We start from the raw sequence: 22,895 nt of genomic DNA, 5'->3' as shown, positions 1-22,895 counted from the left end.
AAGAATATAACTACTATAATACTGCCCCTATGTACAAGAATATAACTACTATAATACTGCCCCCTATGTACAAGAATATAACTACTATAATACTGCCCCCTATGTACAAGACTATAACTACTATAATACTGCCCCTATGTACAAGAATATAACTACTATAATACTGCCCCCTATGTACAAGACTATAACTACTATAATACTGCCCCTATGTACAAGAATATAACTACTATAATACTGCCCCATATACAAGAATATAACTACTATAATACTGCCCCCATATACAAGAATATAACTACTATAATACTGCCCCCATATACAAGAATATAACTACTATAATACTGCCCCCTATGTACAAGACTATAACTACTATAATACTGCCCCCTATGTACAAGCATATAACTACTATAATACTGCCCCCTATGTACAAGCATATAACTACTATAATACTGCCCCCTATGTACAAGCATATAACTACTATAATACTGCCCCCTATGTACAAGCATATAATTACTATAATACTGCCCCCTATGTACAAGAATATAACTACTATAATTCTGCCCCTATGTACAAGAATATAACCACTATAATACTGCCCCCTATGTACAAGACTATAACACTGCCCCTATGTACAAGAATATAACTACTATAATACTGCCCCCTATGTACAAGAATATAACTACTATAATACTGCCCCCTATGTACAAGAATATAACTACTATAATACTGCCCCCTATGTACAAGAATATAACTACTATAATACTGCCCCCTATGTACAAGAATATAACTACTATAATACTGCCCCCTATGTACAAGAATATAACTACTATAATACTGCCCCCTATGTACAAGAATATAACTACTATAATACTGGCCCCTATGTACAAGCATATAACTACTATAATGCTGCCCCCTAGGGGCCAGTATTATAGTAGTTATATTCTTGTACATAGGGGCAGTGTTATAGTCTTGTACATAGGGGGCAGTATTATAGTAGTTATATTCTTGTACATAGGGGGCAGTATTATAACTACTATAATACTGCCCCCTATGTACAAGAATATAACTACTATAATACTGCCCCCTATGTACAGGAATATAACTACTATAATACTGCCCCCTATGTACAAGAATATAACTACTATAATACTGCCCCCTATGTACAGGAATATAACTACTATAATACTGCTCCCAGTGTACAAGTATATAGCTACTATAATACTGCCCCCTATGTACAAGAATATAACTACTATAATACTGCCCCCTATGTACAGGAATATAACTACTATAATACTGCCCCCTATGTACAAGCATATAACTACTATAATACTGCCCCCTATGTACAAGTATATAACCACTATAATACTGCCCTATGTACAAGAATATAACTAATATATTCTTGTACATAGGGCAGTATTATATTAGTTATATTCTTGTACATAGGGGGCAGTATTATAGTAGTTATATTCTTGTACATAGGGGGCAGTATTATAGTAGTTATATTCTTGTACATAGGGGGCAGTATTATAGTAGTTATATTCTTGTACATAGGGGGCAGTATTATAGTAGTTATATTCTTGTACATAGGGGGCAGTATTATAGTAGTTATATTCTTGTACATAGGGGGCAGTATTATAGTAGTTATATTCTTGTACATAGGGGGCAGTATTATAGTAGTTATATTCTTGTACATAGGGGGCAGTATTATAGTAGTTATATTCTTGTACATAGGGGGCAGTATTATAGTAGTTATATGCTTGTACATAGGGGGCAGTATTATAGTAGTTATATTCTTGTACATAGGGGCAGTGTTATAGTCTTGTACATAGGGGGCAGTATTATAGTAGTTATATTCTTGTACATAGGGGGCAGTATTATAACTACTATAATACTGCCCCCTATGTACAGGAATATAACTACTATAATACTGCCCCCTATGTACAAGAATATAACTACTATAATACTGCCCCCTATGTACAAGAATATAACTACTATAATACTGCTCCCAGTGTACAAGTATATAGCTACTATAATACTGCCCCCTATGTACAAGAATATAACTACTATAATACTGCCCCCTATGTACAGGAATATAACTACTATAATACTGCCCCTATGTACAAGAATATAACTACTATAATACTGCCCCCTATGTACAAGCATATAACTACTATAATACTGCTCCCTATGTACAAGTATATAACTACTATAATACTGCTCCCAGTGTACAAGTATATCACTACTGTAATACTGCTTGTTATGCATGTAGGTGATGCATGTGGTTCATGGATCCACTGTGCCACAGGGTCGGGCTTACCTAGGAGAAGACTACCTGATTTTGACTGGAGCTCCTGAGGGTTGAGTCAAGCTTGTGCTGTAAGTAGCCACCAGGTACCACTTCTATGTAATCCCTGGTACTGCAGCTGCTGATCTAAAGAGTCGGGTACTCAAGACACGGAAAGGACGTTTGCTCCATTCACACTAATAGGTTTGAATCCTTTGCAGAACAGTGACTGACATCATGGATTCTGACTGTTCTGACTACAAGGTTCAGAATCCACCGGTAGAAAAGTTACTGAAACGGAGTCTCACCCAGGGTTGATTCGTAGATTGTTGGGACACTGGATATATGGAATATTCGGATAGGCACACGTTCAAATACACGGGTTACTGATACAAGGACTGGCTGCACACGAACCGAGGGATGAGGTTCAGGCACTCGCCACACTAGGATCAGCGACTACAGGTTCAGGACTGGCCGCACTAGGACTACAGGTTCAGAACTGGCCGCACTAGGGCTACAGGTTCAGGACTGGCCGCACAAGGGCTACAGGTTCAGGACTGGCCGCACAAGGACTACAGGTTCAGGACTGGCCGCACAAGGGCTACAGGTTCAGGACTGGCCGCACAAGGACTACAGGTTCAGGACTGGCCGCACAAGGACTACAGGTTCAGGACTGGCCGCACAAGGACTACAGGTTCAGGACTGGCCGCACAAGGACTACAGGTTCAGGACTGGCCGCACAAGGACTACAGGTTCAGGACTGGCCGCACAAGGACTACAGGTTCAGGACTGGCCGCACAAGGACTACAGGTTCAGGACTGGCCGCACAAGGACTACAGGTTCAGGACTGGCCGCACTAGGACTACAGGTTCAGGACTGGCCGCACAAGGATCAGCGACTACAGGTTCAGAACTGACCGTACAAGGACCGGGACTACAGGTTCAGGACTGGTCTCACAAGGACAAGGGACTACGGCTTCAGAACACTGGCCACACCAGAACTAGAGAACCGCACAACTCATTAGTAGACTACCACACTACCTAATGATTCACAGCTGCTTGGCACCTCCCTATTGGGGTGGATGCCTTTTAAACAAGATTCCTCCCAGCTATACGAGTGTATAGTAAATGCCTGCTAGCTATTTGCTGGGGGCATTAAGTTTGCCTGCTGCCCATTTAAGAGCAGGGGAACAAGTGCAATTGGACCAATGCTGCCTCAAAGGCCTTTGAGCGCTTTACGATTCTCCTAAAGAATTGGTAGGCAGAGCAGAGTGCAAATTACCTACAGAAGGCAAAGTGTGCTGAAATACATACCAGAATGAGCAAAACAAACCACAAAATAGGATTAAGAAAGCATTGTTAGAGAATAATCCGCCTACTTCCTATAAAAGAAACAGAAGATAGGTGCAGGATAAAGGACAAAAACAGCAGAGAAATAAAACCTTAGCTGGTCTTTCACTGACTGACAAACTACTGCAGTGTGGCTGTACATCAAATTGAGACTCACCAGGAGGATATACCAGCAGGGTGAAAAGATATAGAGCCACACCCAGAAGGTGAAAGTACAGACAAATTAGTGAATAAAAAAAAAAAAAAGCAAGGACACTTTCAGTTTTAAATAGAGACCAAACATGTATTTTTTGAGCACAGAACAATCCCACCATTGGCATGGAAACAAGAAATACTATAGCAGCTACTTGGAATACAATTTAAAAAAAATGGGATATCCATGATTTACATATATATATAAAAAAAAAAAAAAAAAATTACATTTGTCAATAATAAGTGCCATTTCTGTCCTTGGGCTTTGTCTGATTTTGCAGTTTACTTGCATGATAAAGAGCTGTAATACCAGGCACAACCAGCGGGCAGAAGTAGCATTGCTTCTAAAGAGAAAAAAAAAAAAAATTATGGACATCCCCTTTAAGTCCCAAGTGTGTAGAACAAAGTGGAGGTGACGCAGGGCAGCAGCGATGGAGGGATGGTGGATGGAATGTGTCTTTCGGTTGCCTGTGTCCTTTACTGCAGAGAAGGGGTGAAGGTGGGACGAGGGTCAGGAATGAGGTTGGAGGGGGGAGGACGATGTGGAAGTGAGGAACAAGCGCGGCTGTCAGATCCAACTCTTCACAGTTTGTCTGGTTCCGTTCACACACGGTCTTCTCTACGTCCGCTGCGGACAAAGGAAATAGATAAACATTAGTGTGGGCTCAATATGAAAGCAGGTACACATGATGTACGTCGATCCCCGTCCCCATTGGGTACAATCGAGCCTATCAGTATGTTTTTGGAGAATATGTGTAGACATTTTCTTCAGGTTCTCTTCTATGATACAGCAGGCTCAGGAGCTGAGCCCGCACCATACCCGGCAGATGCTGGATTTGTTATACAGTCGACATCTTCCTACAACAGCAGCTACCAGAGTCAAGCGCCGCTTGCTGCAGTTAACCCAATAAATGCTGCTATCATCTGAGATGTGCACTCTGGAATCATGAGCCCCCCAATCACAGGGTACTGATAGATTTCCATGGCAGCCAGTGGGTTGACTGAAGGTCCCTCCGTGCCTGTAATGCAGTCCAGTCTATGGCTGGGCCTAACAGGACAGTGCGGTTTTCTATATATTCTGCAATATTGTGAAATGACAGTATATAGCGGAAGCGAACAGAATCGCAGGATAAAAAAAAAAAAAAAAAAAAATTTTCAAAACTTGAATCCTTTGTCCTTCCCACAGTTACAAAGAAATATTATTGCTGCTTCCATAAAATCCGTAATTGTCCAGAATTAAAATATAAAATTGATTTAACCTGTAAGAAAAAGATATAATATATATATATATATATATATATATATATATATATATATATATATATATATATATATATATATTTATTTATTACACACACACACACACACACACTACAAATTTTCCATAAAAAAAAATAAGTGCTCAGATTTGTAAAAAAATAAATAAAATAAATCCTCCTGGGAGGAAAATTTTTCTATCAAGCATTAAGAGTCATGAAAAAGGGCTTGCTGAAGCGTTGCGGCGTCACCATGAAGCAGCGCACCGTTTTACTCTGAGCAGCGTGTGCTCGAGACTTCAGGTCTTATTCACTTTGCTATTTTTTCCCTGCAGATTTGAACCAGTTTCCAATCTGCAATATTCACTTCATTTCACCCAAATGACGGAACAACAAAACCACCCGCCACCAATGTTTTCCCTGCCAACGCTCTGGTATCTGCAAATTTTTCTGCTGAAAATAGTGACTGTGTGCACATACCCAATGAGAATTAGTCAGCGGGTTTTTGCCACCTAATCTGAGAGCGACATAACATCGGGCCTCAGCGATGGGTCACTCACTTCGCTGCTTGTTGTAGTTTACATAAAATCGATTTTATCAGCAGGAGATTATCACTAGAGGACTAGTAAACCTGCTGCCATCTAGTCCTCTATAGTCATGAGCTCTGTATAACCCTGCCCACACCACTGATTCGCAGCTTTCGACCTATGCACAGTGTACACAGCAGGAAACAGCCAATCGGTGGTGTGGGCGGGGTTATACAGAGCTCAGCATTCAGAGAAGCGTAGAGGTACATGTACCAGATTCTGCACTAAAGGGTTAAAGAAAAATTATCCAATCTCTTAACACAGACCCATTATTATTGGCCTGGATGGAAAGAGCTGAATAATGGTGGTGTTGTGCTCCGGCCCCCTCGGTCAAGGTCAGCGCCCGTCCTGACCAGATGGAGGGACACGTGTGGTGTTATGTGGCACCTGTTCTCCTGGTATCACAGCTCATCATGCTCCTCCTGGGGGATGTCCACCGGCTGATGACAGGCGGCAGGAGTAAAGAACTCCATGAGATATTCGCAGCGACTGGGCTCAGAGGTCGACGTGACCACGGTCTCCTTACCGCAGTACAGCTTCACCTGTGGAACGGAAACCACATTATTCACGTGTCTCAGGGCGTCCATCACCGGCAGCACACAGAGGACGAGCACAGAAAACAGGAACAAAAATGCTACGGCCGCAGCACTCCCCTCCTAGTTCCCAGTGGTTGGAGGGGCAGACGCTGTGTGCCATACTCTTCCCCTCCTAGTCCCCAGTGGTGAGAGGGGCAGACTTCACATCCCATAGCTCCTCCCCTCCTAGTCCCCAGCGGTGAGGGGCAGACTTCACATCCCATAGCTCCTCCCCTCCTAGTCCCCTGTGGTGGGAGGGGCAGACACCATGTCCCATGGCGTCTGCCCCTCCCACCACAGGGGACTAGGAGGGGAGGAGCTATGTCACATAGCTCCTCCCCTCCTAGTCCCCAGCGGTGTGAGGGGCAGACACCATGTCCTATAGCTCCTCCCCTCCTAGTCCCCTGTGGTGGGAGGGGAAGACACCATGCCCCATAGCTCCTCCCCTCCTATTCCCCAGTGGTGGGAGGTGCAGACACCATGTCCCATAGCTCCTCCCCTCCTTTTCCACAGTGGTGGGAGGGGCAGACGCCATGTCACGTAGCTCCACCTACTCCTTTCTGGGTCACAACATGTGGGGTGGGGGGGTGGTGGGGGAAATAATTTGTATCACTCACCTGTGTCGATCGGTTTGGTCCCTGCCAACAGGCTGTGCCTTGCTCATATTTCATTGTACTGAAACGATCATCTTCGGGTCCTGACCAGAATCCCCATGATCTGTGGAAAAGAAGAATCATCAGAAATACTTAGGCCCAACATCTACACAACACTATAATGAAGGGAAAAAAAAAAAAACAAAAAAAAACACTTCTCACCCCAAATTAGTCTCCGAGCCTCCAACCTTCGGCTTCTGCGTCACACGACTAAATGGACACAAACGATAAATATATCTAGGAAAGAAAAATCACAGAAATGTCCTGTAATAGTCTGAACACAACATCCAATATCCGGAGATCTATAACACAGGAACCCAGGAGCGTCTCCATTATACTTACTCGCTCGTCGATAGCTCGTAGCATTGTCCATAAAGATAAGAAAACTCCCCGTGTGATCCAAAATTCAAGGAAATCTCCTTCTCCAGATTCCTAAACACAGACGAAGTGTCAAAGCACAACAAGGAACCAAGGTACATAATACTAGGGGTAAAAAGAGGATCAGGAGCCGGGTTACTGTAATAAGAGGTTACAGGGTAATAAGAGAATCAGGAGCCGGGTTACTGTAATAAGAGGTTACAGGGTAATAAGAGGATCAGGAGCCGGGTTACTGTAATAAGAGGTTACAGGGGTAATAAGAGGATCAGGAGCCGGGTTACTGTAATAAGAGGATCAGGAGTCGGGTTACTGTAATAAGAGGTTACAGGGGTAATAAGAGGATCAGGAGCCGGGTTACTGTAATAAGAGGTTACAGGGGTAATAAGAGGATCAGAAGCCGGGTTACTGTAATAAGAGGTTACAGGGGTAATAAGAGGATCAGGAGCCGGGTTACTGTAATAAGAGGTTACAGGGGTAATAAGAGGATCAGGAGCCTGGTTACTGTAATAAGAGGTTACAGGGGTAATAAGAGGATCAGGAGCCGGGTTACTGTAATAAGAGGTTACAGGGGTAATAAGAGGATCAGGAGCCGGGTTACTGTAATAAGAGGTTACAGGGGTAATAAGAGGATCAGGAGCCGGGTTACTGTAATAAGAGGTTACAGGGTAATAAGAGGATCAGGAGACGGGTTACTGTAATAAGAGGTTACAGGGGTAATAAGAGGATCAGGAGCCGGGTTACTGTAATAAGAGGTTACAGGGTAATAAGAGGATCAGGAGCCGGGTTACTGTAATAAGAGGTTACAGGGGTAATAAGAGGATCAGGAGCCGGGTTACTGTAATAAGAGGATCAGGAGTCGGGTTACTGTAATAAGAGGTTACAGGGGTAATAAGAGGATCAGGAGCCGGGTTACTGTAATAAGAGGTTACAGGGGTAATAAGAGGATCAGGAGCCGGGTTACTGTAATAAGAGGTTACAGGGTAATAAGAGGATCAGGAGCCGGGTTACTGTAATAAGAGGTTACAGGGGTAATAAGAGGATCAGGAGCCGGGTTACTGTAATAAGAGGTTACAGGGGTAATAAGAGGATCAGGAGCCGGGTTACTGTAATAAGAGGATCAGGAGTCGGGTTACTGTAATAAGAGGTTACAGGGGTAATAAGAGGATCAGGAGCCGGGTTACTGTAATAAGAGGATCAGGAGTCGGGTTACTGTAATAAGAGGTTACAGGGGTAATAAGAGAATCAGGAGCCGGGTTACTGTAATAAGAGGTTACAGGGTAATAAGAGGATCAGGAGCCGGGTCACTGTAATAAAAGGTTACAGAGTAATAAGAGGATCAGGAGCCGGGTTACTGTAATAAAAGGTTACAGGGTAATAAGAGGATCAGGAGTCGGGTTACTGTAATAAAAGGTTACAGGGTAATAAGAGGATCAGGAGCCGGGTTACTGTAATAAGAGGTTACAGGGATAATAAGAGGATCAGGAGCCGGGTTACTGTAATAAGAGGTTACAGGGGTAATAAGAGGATCAGGAGCCGGGTTACTGTAATAAGAGGTTACAGGGTAATAAGAGGATCAGGAGCCGGGTTACTGTAATAAGAGGTTACAGGGGTAATAAGAGGATCAGGAGCCGGGTTACTGTAATAAGAGGTTACAGGGGTAATAAGAGGATCAGGAGTCGGGTTACTGTAATAGGAGGATACAGGGGTAATAAGAGGATCAGGAGTCGGGTTACTGTAATAAGAGGTTACAGGGGTAATAAGTGGGTCAGGAGCCGGGTTACTGTAATAAGAGGTTACAGGGGTAATAAGTGGGTCAGGAGCCGGGTTACTGTAATAAGAGGTTACAGGGGTAATAAGAGGATCAGGAGTCGGGTTACTGTAATAAGAGGTTACAGGGGTAATAAGAGGATCAGGAGCCGGGTTACTGTAATAAGAGGTTACAGGGGTAATAAGAGGATCAGGAGCCGGGTACGAAAACAAAAAAGTTGAAAAGAGACATACAGGACAAGCTGACCTCAAGAGTGTATAGGTGCGGCAACCCCTCTGATCGGTCTAGACAACCACATAGAAATATGTCTCGATCCAGGTCTAGATCTACTTCTATTAAATCAAATTTTTCTATGGATGATGATGTATCCATACAGCCATCTTGTTCTGGTGGGAATTCCACCTCTCATCCACCTTCTAGACGTGTCTTTACGCGCCAGTCAGCTAAGTACAACATAGGCGCAACCACCCGGAGGGCCCTGTTGGCGGTCTTCAGGTAATTAACCTCTCCTCATGTGTTCTCACTCAACCTCAATTGGAGGTCCTGAGCCGTGGCCTGTCCTTCTCCCCCACTAATCCATTTGATTCTTTTGTAGCGTTAAAAGACCTTCATCTTTTTGCGAGAAAGTTACTGTTACGAAAGTTACATCATAAGAATTCATCCAAAGAGCCGATGACTGAGAATGAGAGGGAGGCACTTCAGATTTTGGAGGACCTCCTTGAGGAACAGGCACCTCCTATTCAGAGCAAGTTTCCCACTAACATTATACCTAGATCCACGAGATTCCCCCCTTTGTCTTTAAGCCCTGCTATAGAAATTTTCACTAAACTTGTCACAGAGGATTTTAAAAATTTATCTTCCCGGCGAAGATTTGACAACCTCGCCCACAAACCTGCAAGTGATTGCTGAACTGCAATCTATCCCAGGGGTGGTTTTCCAGCCGGCTGACAAGGTGAGGGATATCGTGGTCTGGCCCACAGATATGTACGAACGTGAGGCCTATAAACAATTAAAAAAATCGTGGTACTTACGAAAAACTATCTTTTAACCCGACTGCCTCCTTTTCACTCTCACTCCAGTGCATTCTTGTTCGTGCATTAGATGAGGGCATTATTACTAAGATGTTTTTTGATGGATCGATGGTCAGGACACCGAAAACACCCACCCTCTACCTCTTGCCCAACATCCACAAGGATGCCGTCGAGCCCCCTGGTCGTCCGATCGTTTCTGGTATCGAAGGACTATGTGACCCAGTGTGCAAATTTTTGGATTACTATCTTAAGCCACTGGTTGAGCTGCTACCATCTTACGTTAAGGACACAACGGACGTCCTCACACGGGTCGACGGCGTCTTTGTGGACACTCACAACATTTTGGTGACCACGGACGTTGAATCCCTGTACTGATCATACTCTTGGTTTGGATGCGGTCCGCCTCTTCCTGGGTATGTCCGACCTGGACGGCCCTTTGTGTGATTTGATCCTCGAGCTGCTGCAATTTGTCCTTACCCATAACTTTTTTGTTTTTAAGGATCAGTTTTACCTTCAGCGGTGTGCGGCCTGTGCGCCCTCGTACGCTAATCTCTTCCTGAGCGAGATTTATATTTGGTGACGGGGGCGCACCGGCCACCGCCAATGTGCTGTGCTGGCACTGCTATATTGATGATTTTCTTTTTTTTTGGGATGGGACCAGAGGTCGCATTAACGCCTGTCTGGGCGTCTATGACGCACAGGCAGGCAAAAAAACGCCTTCAGATTAGTACGATACATCCACGGGACGCATCGTTCTAAGCTACAGTGGCAGCAAGTTGGACGGAGCTGGGGAAAGGGCAGTATCAGATGTTGCGGAGCGACTGACGTCATCGCGGCACGCCCTCCTCTGTCCTTGTCTCAGCGGGTGGTAGCGTGCGGCAGCGGCCGTACGGACACGTGACCCGCGCGACTGACGTCATCGCGGCGCGCTCTCTGTGCATCTCAGTGTGTGTAGCATCAGTCGGCCTCTCCGCGGCCAATGGCAGCCGGGGGCAGGGCTCGGTGGCTGTGCGTTATTGGCGGCATGCGACGTGGGTGTCACTCGTACCGTGGTCAGCACTATTATGGAGATGGGGGTGCAGTATATGCATAGTGGGGTGCGGGGCATAGTTATGTTAGAGAAATCCTGATAGCATTTTTGCATTCTCCCTTTTTTTGTCTAGATTAGCGATGGAGTCTGGTAAACGAAAGCAAGTGAGCTTGTTGAACTATTTTAGCAAGAGCAGCACGTCCAAGATAATTGCAAATACTGAAAATAGTCAGGAGGAGACAGAATATAGCCCTCATACTGAGTACTGTGCTCACTCCATACAGAACGATGTTGAACTTTGCTATTCAGGCTGAGGACAAACCCGGCTGCAGTAGTATTAATGATAGTGACCCTAACATACCAAGTCTTTCAGAGGCAATAAGTAATGATGGCACTACTCATCCACCCTCAAACAAAAAAAATAAGTTGCATAAAAAGTTCTTACACAATGTATACCCCTGTATGGCCAATTTTAATTCATACAAATTGCGTACTCCTCCGTGGTGAAAAATACTCCTCAAAAATATTGGGAGGAGTATTTTTACTCCTCTGAAAAATATGTAGCGCGACCTCTGGATGGGACAGTGCAGCAGCTCGGGGATTTTATGGCGTGGCTTAAAGTAAATACTTATAATATCAAACTCACTTTTAGGTATGATTTCAGAAGCATTGACTTTCTGGACGTCACTTTGGAGATAGACGATCAGCGTCTCATCCAAACTGACGTTTATAGGAAAGCCCACCTCTGTGAATTCTTTACTCCACGCCGATTCTTCACTGTTATGAATGAGTCACCGGAGGAGGAAAAAAAAATACAAGCCAAGTCCAGAAAACCGGAGAGGTTGGTAGCTAGCGGATTGCAGACCCCTGATCCTATTCACAACAACTAACAGTAGCCATGGGGTGTTCCTACGGTGGTCCTAGACACCTCGTTCACAGCCGGAGAACTAAATAAACCTAAAGAAAGAAACAGAGACAGAAAGACAGGCTGAGCAAACGATGGGGCCCTCACTAACTAGATAGGACAGGAAAGAAAAGCAACTGGCTGCAATCACGCAAAAACCCTGCCAAAAATAATGTCCAACACGTCTGATAGAAAAGGCCCTGAAGTCACTAGACTTCAAAATCACTATATCAGCACTCAGGTATATTCTGAAAACAGAGCAAAGAGATCAACTGATCAGAGACAAAAATGGAGTTCAGCCCGTCCCAACCAGGGCTGGCTGAACACAAACACTAAGTAAACCAGACAAAATCTCATGGAACAATAGCAGAGCAAAAACTTAGCTTTAGTAGACAGGACTAAACTGGAGGCCAGAGCTCAGAGCAGAGAGGATCACCAGCAACCCAGCAGGGCGTCGGTGGCCTTATATCCACTCAGATTCCGGATGTCCAATCACACTCCACCTGTTCAGATGACAGGTTTTTACCATCCAAATCAATTTCACTACCTCCTTTCACCAGCAGAGGGACATCAAAGGTGAAGGAGAAAATGAGCTCATAACACTTCACACAATATCTCTACCATCCGGGCCGTTCCTGTCGGTCAATTTCTCAGGATGAGGCGGATCTGCTCCACCAACGATAGATTTGAAAGACGTGCTGGAGACCTGCGGGCTCGTTTCCGCGACCGAGGATATAGCAACAGGTGTATAGGGAGGGGTTATGATAGGGCCAGGGCTACTGTCCGTAAGGATCTGTTGTACCCAAGAAGTGACGCCGCTAGCAGAGGTAGAGGGGTGGGTGGGTCTAATCCCATCCGATTTATCTCGACTTTCAATCACGAGTGGGACCACTTGAGGTTACTTTCCAAACATTGGGCGGTTTTAAGCTCTGAACCCTCTTTGAGCCCGGCTATCGGTGATTATCCTATGATGACCTCAAGGAGATCCAAGAACCTTAGGGACCTCCTGGTTAAAAGCCATTACGCCCCGGTAGTTGCCAACCCTTTTGGATTTAGAGGTCCAGTTTTGGGATCCTTTCCGTGTGGCCACTGTGTTGCCCGCCCGAATTTCCTACGCTGCTCTATGTTTCAGTCCTCCGATGGATCCAAAAATTTCCAGATCAGGCAGCATATATCATGTGGTAGTACTAATGTTATTTACTACGCGACATGCGGGTGTCCCATGATATATGTTGGCCTGACGTCCAGAGAACTAAGTGTGAGGGTGCGTGAGCATGTCAGGGACATCCGGGTGGCCAAGACAGTGGTCGACCCTTCTACTCTTAAAACCACCCCCCGCCATTTCAGGGCTTTTCACAATTGTGATCCAAAGACCTTTATGGCAAGGGGCATTGATTGTATCCATTTGGGTATTCGGGCCTGCAACTACAAAAAGGCATTGGCCCAGAGAGAGGCCAAGTGGATTGTCGCCTTGGACACTGACCCCGAAGGGTCTCAACGAGTCTCTGAGCTTCGCCTCATTTTTATAGTTTATGCTGTCTCCGCTGGATTTCCCATTGTTAAAATTCCAGCTCCTGTCGGCAATTTTTTATGGTTTTTAACTTTTGTTTGTTCTCTCTATTTTAGTTTATTTCATATTACTCAGTGCTGGCTTTTTGTGGATATCATGGACCTCGGACGTGTTCACATCCTTATTTTCCTCTGGATGTGGGATGAGGATTTGTTACCATCTATTGCCCACCTACTGTGTACTATGCTTGACCACAATGGGAGAATCTCTGTTACCTTCAACTCTTTGGATCATCTCTTATGGACAATTTCTGTCTCATTATATGTCTTTGGTAAGATGTACCTATAATGGCCATATGACTTTGGCCGCATGCCATCTCTATTTGTGGTACTACATATTGGCCTATATGGGTTTTGCATACTACATTGATTTCACCATTATACATTTGCTGTATGCTTTATATATGCACCTCTATTCAGTATGTATATTACCAGATGCACTGTTACCCATATTGTCAAATTTGGCACCTACGATGTGGTTACTATACACAGAGACATCTTATATGCAACGCTCTATTAATTGGCCTCCCCGTCACTCGACTATCCCCTCTCCAGTCCATACTCAATGCAGCAGCCAGGATCGTCCATCTGGGTAATCGGTACTCGGACGCGTCCGCTCTTCGCCAGTCCTTACATTGGCTGCCCATTCATTATAGGATCCAATTCAAAGTACTTGTTCTCACCCACAAAGCTCTCCACAGTGCGGCACCCCCTTACATCTCTTCTCTCATTTCTGTCTATCGGCCTAGCCGATCGCTGCGCTCTGCAAACGACTTTCGACTAACCTCTGCACTAATCCGTACCTCCCACTCCCGACTCCAAGACTTCTCCCGTGCTGCTCCTATCCTCTAGAATGCTCTACCCCAAGAAATCAGGACTATCCACAATTTGCATAGTTTTAGGCGCTCCCTCAAAACACACCTGTTCAGAGCGGCCTATCACATTCACTAATCAAAGTCATTCTCTGTGTAAGTGTGCGTGCGTAGCCCATTCACTATCTCCATCCATCCTTCACTCCTGCAAGATGGCTGGTCCTTCATTGTAAATACACCATTGTAAATACACACCTGTACTCTGTATCTCCCTCACCTCATTGTAGATTGTACGCTCTCACGAGCAGGGTCGTCTTATTTTGCTTTAATTATTGTATTGTCAGCGTTGTTACTTATGACTTGTGTTTTGAAACTGTTAAACTGTAAAGCGCTGCGGAATATGTTGGCGCTATATAAATAAAGATTATTATTATTATATGGACTCTACCATTCTGCTCATAGACACGGAGTCTGTACACTTTATTGTTTAGGTGACATTACAATCTGCCATGGTGCGCATGGTCTGTGTTCCCCTGGTGTCTCTGCATGGAGGTGGGCGTCTTTGTGCCTCGGGTACAGGCGCGGGGAGGTTTCCTTCCCCGACGCATGCGCTCTGACGCCTGTGTCACTGTCAGAGGACCGGGTTGCTACACGACGCTATCGCGGCTTTGACTTTTTTCTCTCTCACATCATGTGATTACATCTTCGTTCACTTCCTGGTAGGAGGACTTGGGCATTACATGGCACATGTGCCGCTGGCGCGGCCCAGTACGTCCACCCATACCATGTGACCGCATGTGTGATTACGTCATTATGACAAAAAAGGTCCGGTTCACATACAGCTTTCACTCCCTTGAGAAAGCGCCCGTAGTAGGTGCGAAACGCGCGTCGGGGGTCGCCGTCCAGGACCTGGTTACCCGTGCATCTTGGTAAGCAACCTACCTTTACAGAATATACTTACATTAAGTGCTTGGGGATTACCCTTGTAGGTTTATGCTTATCCCCATCATCACTTTATTCTATATTGGCAGGATAGCCTGCTTTTACAGGCTATTGCTATACCTCTTTGGCCGCAGTATTCACGGATTTGGCTAATCCTGCATGACACTTTACATCATCACAAAAATTCAAGTAATACAATATTGTGTGCACGGGTTGGTAATTTACTTTTCCCTGTCCGGGTCTGTCCTGTTTTTGTCTGATTTTATGTAACTCTGAAGCTTGACTCATTACCCTTCTGTGCATGTGTAAATTACTAAATTTTGTATTTTTATATCTACTATTGAATCCATTGCTCCTCATTTCTCCTCTTGCTTGCATTATTTATGGAGTGGAATATTATACATGATGGCGGTTTATTCATTATGGTTACCGCCTTTGTTTCTATATAGAGTATTGGGCGTCTGTTTATGTACTGTAATAAGAGGTCACAGGGTAATAAGAGGATCAGGAGCCGGGTTACTGTAATAAGAGGTCACAGGGTAATAAGAGGATCAGGAGCCGGGTTACTGTAATAAGAGGTTACAGGGTAATAAGAGGATCAGGAGCCGGGTTACTGTAATAAGAGGTTACAGGGGTAATAAGAGGATCAGGAGCCGGGTTACTGTAATAAGAGGTTACAGGGGTAATAAGAGGATCAGGAGCCGGGTTACTGTAATAAGAGGTTACAGGGGTAATAAGAGAATCAGGAGCCGGGTTACTGTAATAAGAGGTTACAGGGGTAATAAGAGGATCAGGAGCCGGGTTACTGTAATAAGAGGTTACAGGGTAATAAGAGGATCAGGAGCCGGGTTACTGTAATAAGAGGTTACAGGGTAATAAGAGAATCAGGAGCCGGGTTACTGTAATAAGAGGTTACAGGGGTAATAAGAGGATCAGGAGCCGGGTTACTGTAATAAGAGGTTACAGGGGTAATAAGAGGACCAGGAGCCGGGTTACTGTAATAAGAGGTTACATGGTAATAAGATCAGGAGCCAGGTTACTGTAATAAGAGGTTACAGGGTAATAAGAGGATCAGGAGCCGGGTTACTGTAATAAGAGGTTACAGGGGTAATAAGATCAGGAGCCGGGTTACTGTAATAAGAGGTTACAGGGTAATAAGAGGATCAGGAGTCGGGTTACTGTAATAAGAGGTTACAGGGGTAATTGGATCAGGAGCCGGGTTACTGTAATAAGAGGTTACAGGGTAATAAGAGGACCAGGAGCCGGGTTACTGTAATAAGAGGTTACAGGGGTAATTGGATCAGGAGCCGGGTTACTGTAATAAGAGGTTACAGGGTAATAAGAGGACCAGGAGCCGGGTTACTGTAATAAGAGGTTACAGGGGTAATAAGAGGATCAGGAGCCGGGTTACTGTAATAAGAGGTTACAGGGGTAATTGGATCAGGAGCCGGGTTACTGTAATAAGAGGTTACAGGGTAATAAGAGGACCAGGAGCCGGGTTACTGTAATAAGAGGTTACAGGGGTAATAAGAGGATCAGGAGCCGGGTTACTGTAATAAGAGGTTACAGGGTAATAGGAGGATCAGGGGCCGGGTTACTGTAATAAGAGGTTGTAGGGTAATAAGAGGATCAGGAGCCGGGTTACTGTAATAAGAGGTTACAGGGTAATAAGAGAATCAGGAGCCGGGTTACTGTAATAAGAGGTTACAGGGGTAATAAGAGGATCAGGAGCCGGGTTACTGTAATAAGAGGTTACAGGGGTAATAAGAGGATCAGGAGCCGGGTTACTGTAATAAGAGGTTACAGGGGTAATAAGAGGATCAGGAGCCGGGTTACTGTAATAAGAGGTTACAGCTGTAATAAGAGGATCAGGAGCCAGGTTACTGTAATAAGAGGTTACAGGGGTAATAAGAGGATCAGGAGCCAGGTTACTGTAATAAGAGGTTACAGGGGTAATAAGAGGATCAGGAGCCGGGTTACTGTAATAAGAGGTTACAGGGTAATAAGAGAATCAGGAGCCGGGTTACTGTAATAAGAGGTTACAGGGGTAATAAGAGGATCAGGAGCCGGGTTACTGTAATAAGAGGTTACAGCTGTAATAAGAGGATCAGGAGCCAGGTTACTGTAATAAGAGGTTACAGGGGTAATAAGAGGATCAGGAGCCGGGTTACTGTAATAAGAGGTTACAGGGGTAATAAGAGGATCAGGAGCCGGGTTACTGTAATAACAGGTTACAGCTGTAATAAGAGGATCAGGAGCCAGGTTACTGTAATAAGAGGTTACAGGGGTAATAAGAGGATCAGGAGCCGGGTTACTGTAATAAGAGGTTACAGGGGTAATAAGAGGATCAGGAGCCGGGTTACTGTAATAAGAGGTTACAGGGGTAATAAGAGGACCAGGAGCCGGGTTACTGTAATAAGAGGTTACAGGGGTAATAAGAGGATCAGGAGCCGGGTTACTGTAATAAGAGGTTACAGGGTAATAAGAGAATCAGGAGCCGGGTTACTGTAATAAGAGGTTACAGGGGTAATAAGAGGATCAGGAGCCGGGTTACTGTAATAAGAGGTTACAGGGTAATAAGAGGACCAGGAGCCGGGTTACTGTAATAAGAGGTTACATGGTAATAAGATCAGGAGCCAGGTTACTGTAATAAGAGGTTACAGGGTAATAAGAGGATCAGGAGCCGGGTTACTGTAATAAGAGGTTACAGGGGTAATAAGATCAGGAGCCGGGTTACTGTAATAAGAGGTTACAGGGTAATAAGAGGATCAGGAGTCGGGTTACTGTAATAAGAGGTTACAGGGGTAATTGGATCAGGAGCCGGGTTACTGTAATAAGAGGTTACAGGGTAATAAGAGGACCAGGAGCCGGGTTACTGTAATAAGAGGTTACAGGGGTAATTGGATCAGGAGCCGGGTTACTGTAATAAGAGGTTACAGGGGTAATAAGAGGATCAGGAGCCGGGTTACTGTAATAAGAGGTTACAGGAGTAATAAGAGGATCAGGAGCCGGGTTACTACAAACCTAATTGTATCCTCGATTTCTCGCAGCGACTTCTCCGCTTCATCATACTGATTACGAGCCACTTGAGCAGCTGCAATGAAGACAATATTGAGAGGTTTTTGAAGGATGATAGGGGTGGTAGTCATTACTTAGAGGATAGATTACATCACTCACTGTCTATCAGAGCCTGGGTGGCCTCGTCGTATGGGGGCATCTCCACCTCCTCGGTGGGTGACTTGCTTGGTGAAGCCTGTGATGAACACAAGGAATGGATCAGACACATGAAACCTTACGTTACACCTTTCCCCTCCCCCACATGCCGCGCTGTACAGCGCTATACTATAATGAAGGTTATAATAAATCCCTCACACTCATTAGCTCCCTCTAGTGGTGGCTCTGGGAAGGTTTTCTTATGGACTCACCCTGTGATCTTCATCCGAGTCGTCATCATCATCCTCCTCATCACCCTCAACTACGTCATCATCATCCTCATCTTCCTCAGCGGGGATTTCCGGGTGGCTTTCTGTCCCTTCTTCCATTGGGGGCAATGGTGGGGCATCGCTCTGGCGGACATTAACCCCACATGAATATCGGCCACACGTGGCGCCCAGAAAGCCTTCTATCGGCACCAACCTCTGACTTGAACTTCTCTTTAATCTGTGCCCACACAGAGTCCAGGAACGTGGCGGCATCCACCGAGTACGACCCTCCGAGGAGATCCTGCAGCAAGAAGATACCACACCCGATTAGGGTCCCGAGGTGGTCCGCTCAGCAGCACAGCCCCTTTATCATTCCCTCCCTGTACCGACTGGCCCTGGTCAGAATGGGATTGTGCTGCAATACTAGACATGGCCTCTACAAGATGCATGGCGTTGTGCCGGTCACAGACACTCGGGTGACTGGTGGGGCTGCCAACACTCGGAACCTCACTGAGTTGACACTGATAACGGGGAAGATGTCTCCCCCCTTGGTGCCCGATTTATACTACAGCTAGCGCATGAGTCCAAAAAGTTCCTATGACAGACGTCTTCCTACCCCTGGATATCACGCAAGTCACAAATTTTTAAAGGGGTTGTCCAATTGATGGTAGGTAGCGGTCAGACATCAGGAAACCCAACGGATCGGATGTTTGTAGCTCCAAAATCCACGCCGTTACAGTACTGCGGCTCGGGTCACATTCACTTCTATAGGAGCTGCAGTACCCAATCACAGCCACTACGCTGTGTACGGCGCCATGCTGTACCTCCGGGGGCTGCTGGATCTCACCTGACTGGATAAATGAGATCAGAAGGGGGTTCAAGAAATAAGATCCCAAGTGGCCGTGATAAAGGGGATGATTGCAGACTACAGCTTTCACCACTGCCCCAACTTATGGGGGTTTAGATCCTGCAACACCCCTTTTACACGTGCCCCTCCAACCACGGGCCTCACCAGGGCTTCTTTATCGGACAATGATCCGTCCCCGTCTGAATCCAGCTCCATGTGAGAGAGCAGCTCCGCTGTGGAAACCCTATAGAAAAACAGACCTGATGAAGGCATAGCTCTGCATAGGAGCTGTATACACAAAATGGCAGCAGCGTGGCCCTCTGATCTGCGCTACTCACATGCCGTCTGAGTCCTGGTCCAGCTCGGTGAACACTTCCAGGGCGCGTTTCTTCTCCTTCGCGGCCTTCTCAGCATCCCTCCACTCTGCAAGAGGCAAGCATGTGTAAATGCCCGAAATCCAGGGCAATATGGCCGTGGGTGACGGGCGGGCGATGGGCAGCACCTTCCCACTCCTTCTTGTGAGCATCTGTTGCTTCCTTCTCCGGTTTCTCAGCCGCCTCCTTCTCGGTGCGCAGGGCGTCCACCTGCGCCTGCACGCTCTGCCGCTTCTCCACCAGCTCCTGCAGCTGCACCTGCGTGGGAAACAGTCAGTATGGCGATTACAACTCGGGATTAACTATGCTGCAAGTGTGAGGCCCCTACAAGACGCCGTAAGTGATCCCGCCTGACACCTCCCCTCTTCACCCCAGCAGCGGCTGATCTCGTCTGATAACAGATCAGGCAGATCTAAATCCATATGCCCAATCCCCTCAGTCACATTGGATGGTCAGCCCGTCCCGCCAAGGGTCATCCACGACCCCAATCACCTGCTTCTCTTCTCGGCCTTTTCGGGCTTCCTCGATAAACCTTTGCTTCAGCAGCATGCCCTCGCGGGCCATCTCGGCCTTCTTCTCCAGCTCCTCTCGCTCTTGTTTTCCCATCTCTCTGAGAAAGGCCAGAGAGAGAGAGAAGTGAAAAATCCCCCCCAAAAGTGCTAGCAATACACCATCCTCTCCACAGGGGGGCGCTGCTCACCGGCACGTGTTCTGGCAGCGTGCTCCGCTGTTATACTCATCCGTGGTGTCGCAGCAATCTGCGGGGAGAGGAAACGATTGTCAGCTCTGCGGCTCCTCAATTAAAGGGATATGCCCATCTCAGGGCCTGCGGGGGTCCGGTCTGACCACTGGGACCCTCACTCATCACACGAATGACGGGGACGCAGCGCAGTGACCTCTTTACAGTCCCCCCCCCCCCCCCCATGTAGTGCATAGGAAAATACGACTTCCAATGTGCTGGGAGTTGTAGTCCCACAGGGTCAAGGACACGAGGGGCCCCGTCCTGACGACATGATTCCTTACCGCAGATGCCGTCGTTGACCCGCGATGCTGGGATGTACTGAGGCTTGAACCCAGCGTTGGTACAGTGGAATTTTCCATTGGAGCACGCGGCGGTGCCTGATGGGAGGAAGTCCTGGTCATTAAGGGGTTAAATAGATTTATTGCAAAATGCTCTCCATGGCCGACAGACCGTTGTAGCACATGATTGGGCGCCGTGTAATACCACATTTCTCCAGCAGATGGCGCTCTCCTGGTTGACTCCTTACCGGGCTCGTCGGTTCCGTCCGCGCAGTCGCAGTAGTCGTCGTTCACGCGGTCGAAGGGGATGGTCTTGGATCCGTCCAGGCAGGTGAAGGGTTTGGTCTCATCGTAGAAGCTGCGATCTGGGAAAGAAGGCGACACTGAGAACATGGCGGATGCGTAACGGCACGTCCCTTTAAGGCACAGCGTCATCTGCTATCACTACAGCCAGCCCTGACGTGGTCGCTGTTCGGCATATTCACAGCGCTACGGTCGGGTGGGGGAGAATACAAAGTGGTTTTGCCACTCAGGAGTCTGGGAAAGCTGGGTGACAGCGCATGGGAGAGATGTAGTGGTGGTCGTTCATCTGCCATCCCAGACTGCGCAAATCAGATCACTTCATCTGCTGCACCCGTAGCTGAGCAGACTTGCCATTCAGGAATCTGGGAAAGCTGAGTGGCATTGTATGCGAGAGTCGTAGTAGTGGCCAAAGACTGGCAACAACTACTGAACGCCACCCAGCTTTCCCAGACTCCCGAATGGCACGTCTGAGGAAATCCAATTGCAATTCATGTGCTGCATCCATAGCTGAGCAGATTTCCCACGCAGCTGTCTGGGAAAGCTGGGTGATATTCTGAAGTTAAGAAACATGGATAACCAATACATGGCCGCCACTACAACTAACATAATATAATGTCACCCAGCTTTCCCAGACCCCTGAGCAACAAGACTGCCCGGCTATGGATGCAACAGACATTTTACAGTTGAATTACACTGATTTGATCGGCTCGGAAAGCTGGGTGACACAATGTAGTCGCAGCAACGGCCAGTGCAGGAGTCGTCACCCGGATTTTTGAGAATACATAACGGCAAGTCTGCAAAATAAAAGATGTTGGATGTTTTTCCTGCAGACGTACTCATGTGTCCCATTTCTGCATCCATGCAACTGCATTTAGAAGTCATATTGCCACCCAGCTTTCCCAGTGTCCTGACAGGCAAATCTGCTTAGTTTTCTTATTATAAATACCCCCAGAAACACACTTCTGGGAAAGCTAAGTGACGAGCGATGTGAGCTGTGGTCATTATGGACATGGCTACGGCTCCGATCACCCAGCTTTCCCAGTGTCTCACAGACATTTATGGCATAAAGAACAGTATGAGCCTGGACAACCCCTTTAAGGGTGTGTGGGATGTAGAAAGACGTAAATAAGCTGATTTGCCATTCAGGCGTCCGGGAAAGCTGGGTGACACCTTACTGACATATTACGTGGCCCATACAGAAAAGTCTAGAATATGAGCAGCGCCTTAGATTTCCTGGTGCAGTTCACAGGACAGCCAGCAGAGAGCGCTGCACCCTACAGACAAGTGACTGGAATAAGGTACAGACTATTGAATGAAGCTTATAACCAACAACAGTAGGAAACGAGCCAGTGTCACAGCGCCACCCGGAGCCCCGGAGGAGGTATTGCATATTAGTGCATCGCATAGCAGCGATAATGAATGAAGTCAGCACTCACTGGACAGGGAGACCCCGCGGGGTCTCTTCACCTCCACCGCCCGGCAACCGAGCCCCGCCAGGAGCACCAGGAAAACAACCACGGTCTGCATCTCCGCACACCAGGAACTCAATATCCGCCTTCGGAAGCCTCTTTAGTCGAGAGCAAAGTCTCCGGGAAGCGACAC

The 22,895-nt window shown here is 46.4% G+C and overlaps 1 protein-coding gene across 1 annotated transcript; it reads right to left on the bottom strand.

Moving 5' to 3' along the window:
* Positions 1 to 3,892: 3,892 nt before the first annotated feature.
* On the bottom strand, positions 3,893 to 22,895 carry PRKCSH (PRKCSH beta subunit of glucosidase II). Its single transcript, XM_073587448.1, has 17 exons — positions 22,730 to 22,895; positions 21,239 to 21,355; positions 20,994 to 21,089; positions 20,671 to 20,728; positions 20,463 to 20,580; positions 20,099 to 20,228; positions 19,935 to 20,019; positions 19,762 to 19,840; positions 18,964 to 19,050; positions 18,753 to 18,893; positions 18,505 to 18,580; positions 18,352 to 18,421; positions 7,236 to 7,325; positions 7,056 to 7,130; positions 6,858 to 6,957; positions 6,053 to 6,207; positions 3,893 to 4,450 (listed from the first exon to the last, which is right to left on the bottom strand). Exons 1-16 carry the CDS (start codon positions 22,818 to 22,820, stop codon positions 6,067 to 6,069), a joined length of 1,554 nt encoding a protein of 517 aa, XP_073443549.1. The 5' UTR covers positions 22,821 to 22,895; the 3' UTR covers positions 3,893 to 4,450; positions 6,053 to 6,066.

This window comes from Dendrobates tinctorius, unplaced genomic scaffold (assembly GCF_039654945.1).
Source record: "Dendrobates tinctorius isolate UK_male_01 unplaced genomic scaffold, ASM3965494v1 ptg000099l, whole genome shotgun sequence".
Taxonomy (NCBI): domain Eukaryota; kingdom Metazoa; phylum Chordata; class Amphibia; order Anura; family Dendrobatidae; genus Dendrobates; species Dendrobates tinctorius.
This window is presented reverse-complemented; position numbering and strand designations above follow the sequence as displayed.

Bases quoted from the DNA above. Each gene is read 5' to 3' on its own strand.
- PRKCSH (XM_073587448.1), bottom strand. From the start codon at position 22,820: ATGCAGACCGTGGTTGTTTTCCTGGTGCTCCTGGCGGGGCTCGGTTGC. The intron at 6,958-7,055 runs GTGAGAAGTGTT...TCTTTTCCACAG, and splicing joins GGCTCGGAGACTAATTTGGG to ATCATGGGGATTCTGGTCAG. The intron at 6,208-6,857 runs GTGAGTGATACA...TCCGTTCCACAG, and splicing joins GACCAAACCGATCGACACAG to GTGAAGCTGTACTGCGGTAA.